Source organism: Physella acuta, unplaced genomic scaffold (genome assembly GCF_028476545.2).
Source record: "Physella acuta isolate Inbredline_101_S28 unplaced genomic scaffold, ASM2847654v3 ptg001919l, whole genome shotgun sequence".
NCBI classification, from domain to species: domain Eukaryota; kingdom Metazoa; phylum Mollusca; class Gastropoda; family Physidae; genus Physella; species Physella acuta.
This window is the reverse complement of record NW_026733424.1, coordinates 310,930-316,929: the sequence shown is the minus strand read 5'-3', so window position 1 is coordinate 316,929 and position 6,000 is coordinate 310,930. Positions and strand designations below refer to the sequence as shown.

Here is a 6,000-nt window from a genome sequence, read left to right as displayed (position 1 = left end):
ACATATACTACTGTGTTAAACATAGGGGATAAAAATTACTGTTTAAATATTCGTGATTACATATGACAGGTTAAAGCATACGCAATAACACGTATTGCTGCTTATGTTTAAAAAGCAAAATCAAATACTAATGATTTTGATTAAAACAAATGCCGTATTTATTTACATGAAACGATGATTATTATTATTTTTTTACGTTTAGAGAGCGACTGTCACATTGCTTTTTTTTTTTATTAATTGTAGTCCTACAATTAAATTGATGTTACAATGATTGTTTTATTATTCAATGGTTCTTAAATATACGTCGTCAATCATGATTGTCGTGTTTCTTTTTCTTTTTAGTGAGTGCTATAGCAAATTTGGCGACGAAAAAAAACAACAATGAAGGTACCAGGCTTGAAAAATCTCTAGTTGATGCATACAGTTTGGTAAAGAAATCGTGCAGGCTTCGATAATGTCTGGTCTCAACATACGTGCTGTGTACGGGGGGGGGGGGGGGGGGGGGGGGGAAGGGGGGGGGGGGGAGGGTGTCCTTCGAATGTTACTCTAACTGTAGATATTTCGCTGTATGCTGCCACCTTCTCATTGTCTCTACTAAAAGTCATGCCACCACCCCATCGTGTCTAGATCACAAATGTAAGTTATATCCCCACGGTACGCCATCACTTGAAGGTTCTTAAAAAAAACAGCGTCATTTCCCCATCAACTGTAAATACTCTAGTATTAAACCCAACTCCCAATATTCTGTCGTTCAAACCATTAATGCCACCTCCCAATCACATATAGATAATCCAGATATTAAAATCCCCTTCCCATCACCCGTAGGACGAGACATTAAAGCCACCTTCCAATCATCTATAGATCTTCTAGAAATTACCGCAACCTCCCCCATCTCCTGTATATTGAGACATTAACTCCGACTCTCATTCACTAGTATATACCCCAGAAAATTAATGCCACTTCCACATCGCTTGCAGATCATTTAACCATGAATGCTACCTCTCCCCACACCATCATACCCTGCATACCTAGAACCTGCTGAGTCTTTACTTTCAGACATGAAAGCTACCTCCCCACACACCACCATACCCTGCATACCTAGAATCTGGCGTGTCTTTACATTCACACATGAATGCTACCTCCCCCCACACCACCATACCCTGCATACCTAGAATCTGGCGTGTCTTTACAGCCACCACCTGGTATAATTTGTAGTTCCAGCATTTCTTCCATACCTCGATTTTGTTTCGTGCTAAAGCTAAACACTGGTTTATGCCGAGTTGGTAGTGTGGGCGTGTCTGATTCTTCAGGCGGGAACTGGTCTGATAATTGATGCCAGAACTCTTGTACTCGCTTCTTTGTTAAAGCTTCAGAGTCTCCCATCGATACCTTCCCGGCGGAATCGAGTATTACATCGTCAACACCACTTGCTGTGCGGTAGGTATCGAATACAGTGCCAGTATCGGTTATCGTCCCGTCGATAACGTCGATGTACAGCTGCTGGTCCAGGGGTTGGGTGTGGTCTGGAATGACGTCATAGACGTTTTCCGGGGTCGGCTGGGCGTAGGGGTCACTGACCTCATAAATATCATCAGGGACGTTGTATGGGTGAGGCTCCTGAGACTTCTGCCGTCTCCTGGAGACGAAGGTGGGTAAGGGTGAGACAAAAACTGTGTTACATTGGATGTCAAAGATTGATTTGGAAGTATTGTCACAACAAGTGTGTTATATTAGATTTTGAAGATTAATTGGGAAATATTGGCACACACACAAACGCTTTGTTACTTTGTTTAATGGGTTGTCAAAGAATGATCGAGGGAAGTGGACACAAAAGATTGTTATTATTAGATTTCAAACATTATTTGGGAAATATTGACAAAAATACTTAGTTACTTTGGATGTCAAAGAATTATCGAGGGATTGTGGCGTAAAAGCTTCGTTACTTTTGCTATCAAACACGGATTGGGGAATATTTGTGCTAAATCGTTGTCAAATTGAATGTCTAAAAGCGATTAAGTTATGCTGGCACAAAAATTGATATAGATTAGATATCAAATAATGATTTGATTATTTGAAAGTCAATCAGAGGCGTAGCGGGGAAGGGGGGGGGGGGCTCAAATGTCCACGGGTGCCGACCCTAAGGGGCGCCAAAATAGTTTGAAAAAAAAATTAAAAGCTCATTTTAGCAGCAGTTTTGCATTATAAATATAAAAAAATAAAGGGGGGCACCAAATTGAAAGTTTGTCACCGGGCACCGGGAAGGGTCGCTACGCCCCTGAAGTCAATGTAACAACGTGTTTTAGCTTGTCTTAGGTAGATCCTAAATATAACGAATTTAACATCATAATAAAAGAATAAACTCACCAGTGAAGGACACAGGCGAAGAGCAAGATAATGAAAACAATCAGCCCGACTCCCCCGATAACCAAACCTATGATCAATGCCTTGTCATCTAACGAATCTGAAATTTTATAAGGTAGATAAAACATTTTTTTTTTTAGTAGAACATGACTAAAAAAAATCAATCTGATACAGGTCAAAGCAAGTGGCATAAAAATATTTTTTGTAAAAAGATTTTTTTTTTTAAGTTTCAAAAAATATAATAAAAAACTAACTTTGGTTGTTGGATTTGTTGTCTGTTTTAGTCACGCAGGGATCAAGGTCAAGGTCACAGTGCATGGCCAGGTACGAGCCGTAGCCTGCTGTTGTTTTACCTGTACAAGGTGACCACATTGGGTGCAGGTGAAAACAGAGTCAAACATGGATATTTAAAACATTTTATAATAAAGCAAAAATAGAAATAATTATGATTTGCTAAGCTGCATTTTAGACAATGCTATTGCTATAGGAACAGAAACACTTCAGAAATCTGGAAATTGATTGTCGTAGATATAAATTAACAAAGCTAATTACATTTAAATATAAGTTTAGATTTTACTGAACATCTAATTAAGACAATATCGATTCCTATAGTGATTGAGTTTCCGAGTCAGCACAGTTTAAATTAGTACCGTGCTCAAGTCAGAGGAACAAATGTCGGCATTGCAAAGGTGTAACCACATAATGTTTGCCGAGTTACCTTTCTTCATCGGCCCCCTCAGGGTCTGAACGTCTACTGTCTCTTGTATTGTGGGATAATGTATTTGTTTCTCACATATTAGGGCTGGGTACTCGTTAGAGCTGATTATGTTTAGATTAAAGAAAATTTATATTTCACAATTCTGAGGTATCCGGATGTTGAACAGCGAACATGCTGATTAGAGCTGTGTCATGTTTTACTACAGCTGTCAGCGGTTTTGTGAGTGTCGTCTACGGCTCTGATAATGACAGCTGGGGTTGTAAGATCACAGCTGCAGCTGGAGGCTGTACTTACAGCTGGGACAAGGCGTGCAGGCGTCCATCTTGGGGAGATCCTGATAGAACCCAGGCTCACAAGGTGAACATCTGCCAGTGTTGGTGGTGTAGGTGCCTGGTGGACAGTCGGCTGGAATAGACGGTGTCAGAGGTCAAGTGGGCTGAAGTAGACGGGGTCAGAGGTCAAGTGGGCTGAAGTAGACGGGGTCAGAGGCCAAGTGGGCTGGAGTAGACAGGGTTAGAAGTGGAGGTGAATAGAATCAGAAATAGAGTGGGTCAATTCCTCTAAAATCAGGGAGGGGTGAATTCGACTATAATAAGAAGAGTTCGATAAATCTAGAATCAGAGGGGTTAATGGTCAATTTGGCTAGCATCAGACGGGATTAAGGATCAGTTCGTAGGTTTTTTATTGTGATAGAGCTATTTGTATAATGTAATGGAAAACCGGACGATTTCCATTAAATCGTATAGCATTAACTAATGTGGTAGTGTTGTAAAGTTAATCAGTGTGTGTGTTTGCCTATTGGTAAAAATGAAAACAATAAACTTCACAGCACAGACTTTGCAACAAGAGCTTCTAAATTCCTTTCATAATATACGATTTACAAAGCGGTCATGTTTATATATTCAGCTTAGGTTTGACCAAACTTGCTGTCTTGCTTACCACAAAGTCCTTTCATCAGGGCAGAACCGATCTGACACTCTGAGACCACGACCACAGAACTGTTAATGGCACCAAGGTCAAGGTTTTCAATCCCAGTGAGCTCTTCACTGCTCTGTGTTACAGCGGATATCATTGCGTCCAGGATTTTGGCTTGGCCCATTTGTGTTTTTCTGTCGTAGTCTGAAGGAAAATCATTCTTAATGAGCTGGCAAAGTAATTATTGGAACACACGTTCATCAGGTCAAATCGGCTGTCCGTCAAGTCTGCTATTTGTCCAATTTGTTGTCTATCAATTCTCCATTCTCTCAGTCTAGTGTCTATCATGTTATCGTCCTTCAAGTCTGCTGCTTATCAAATCTGCTGTCCTTCGTCTGATTTCAATCAAATCTGCTATCCGTCAAGTCTCATGTCTATTAAGTCTGCCGTTTATAAAATCTGCTGTGTATCAAATCTCCTGTTTATCAAATTTGCTGTTTCTCAAATCTGCTGTTTATCAAATTTGCTGTTTATCAAATCTGCTGTTTATCACGTCTGCTGTTTATCAATACTGCTGTTTATCGAATTTGCTGTTTATCAAATTTGCTGTTTCTCAAATTTGCTGTTTATCAAATTTGCTGTTTATCAAATCTGCTGTTTATCACGTCTGCTGTTTATCAAAACTGCTGTTTATCGAATTTGCTGTTTATCAAATCTGCTGTTTATCAAATCTGCTGTTTATCAAGTCTGCTGTTTATCAAAACTGCTGTTTATCAAAACTGCTGTTTATCAAATTTGCTGTTTATCAAGTCTGCTGTTTATCAAAACTGCAGTTTATCAAAACTGCTGTTTATCAAATTTGCTGTTTATCAAGTCTGCTGTTTATCAAAACTGCTGTTTATCAAAACTGCTGTTTATCAAATCTGCCGTCCGACAAATCTGCTGTCAGTCTAAAGAGAAGTCCTGTACCTCAGTCGTCTGTAAGATGAGGTTCACCCACCCACCTGAGAGGTTCGCCAGGTACACACCCTGCCACTGATTCTGGACACCTTTGTAATGGATGACAAGACGTCCAGGTCTTTGGCAATCAAATAGGTTTTCATCTGAATGATACAGATTTTAAAAAAAAAATTCTTATCTTTGTAAAATATAATACCTTAATAAAAAGGAAACTAGTTTTTTTTCACGTTATTATTCCTATATGAAGATACCTATGTTTATAAATTTTAGTTTTTAACCCTGAACCATAACGCTCTAAAATGATAGTTTCCATTCTCTTATGTTCTTCTCATACTAATATAGTAGGTATAAATACATTTGAAGTGTGATACCACCAAAAGAAGAAAAATACACTAGACATTATGGGCTTAAAATTTGTTTTTACTAAACAAATGATTAAATCCAGCATTGGGCAGTTAGTAATGACCTTGTGACGTCACATTTTCGCACGTCTCGTTGGACAGCTCCACCAAACTGACGTTGACGAGACAACCAGAACTCTCCTGGCAACGAAGATGAGATCCCAGCCTCTCTTCCAGAAAGTTCTTTAGCTCCGGCAGGGAGCTGGAATTCTCTGGCAACTTGTCGCACTGGAATGTCAGCTCAATGCTCAAGGACTTCGGCAGTTTCACATCTGTGAACAGCAGATTGGGTTTTTGGTGTGTGGTCGTCCATAAATGACGTCAAACTTGTAGGGGAGAGGGGGGGGGGGGGGTCCGTAATTTTGTGACAATGTGTGATGAGGGGGAGGGGGGGGGGGGTCAGATAGTGCGACGTCACACTTTTGCATTATAAAAAAGCAATGTTAGAAAATGAATTTTAGACGTTATTTCGCGTTTTAGAAAACTGTTTTAATAAATTGCAATAGGAATTGATTAAAATACTCTATTTTGACAGAGTTCAGACAAGATTTCCGAAAAATATCATTGTTGACGATGTGTGACGGAGGGGAGGGGGAGGGGGGGGGGGGGGGGGGGCAGGTAAAAATTGTCAAAAAAGCGTGACGT

General features: G+C 39.9%; 1 protein-coding gene across 1 annotated transcript in view; it reads right to left on the bottom strand.

Moving 5' to 3' along the window:
- Positions 1-579: 579 nt before the first annotated feature.
- Positions 580-6,000, bottom strand: part of LOC131931221 (neurogenic locus notch homolog protein 1) — a 17,220-nt gene continuing 11,799 nt past the window's right edge. The window contains exons 9-15 of the mRNA XM_059287948.1: positions 5,421-5,627; positions 4,999-5,097; positions 4,019-4,198; positions 3,374-3,484; positions 2,616-2,714; positions 2,365-2,461; positions 580-1,636 (exon numbers count right to left, since the gene is read on the bottom strand). Coding sequence (XP_059143931.1) covers positions 1,123-1,636; positions 2,365-2,461; positions 2,616-2,714; positions 3,374-3,484; positions 4,019-4,198; positions 4,999-5,097; positions 5,421-5,627 — 1,307 coding nt within the window. The 3' untranslated portion in view covers positions 580-1,122. The remainder of the gene's footprint in view (positions 1,637-2,364; positions 2,462-2,615; positions 2,715-3,373; positions 3,485-4,018; positions 4,199-4,998; positions 5,098-5,420; positions 5,628-6,000) is intronic.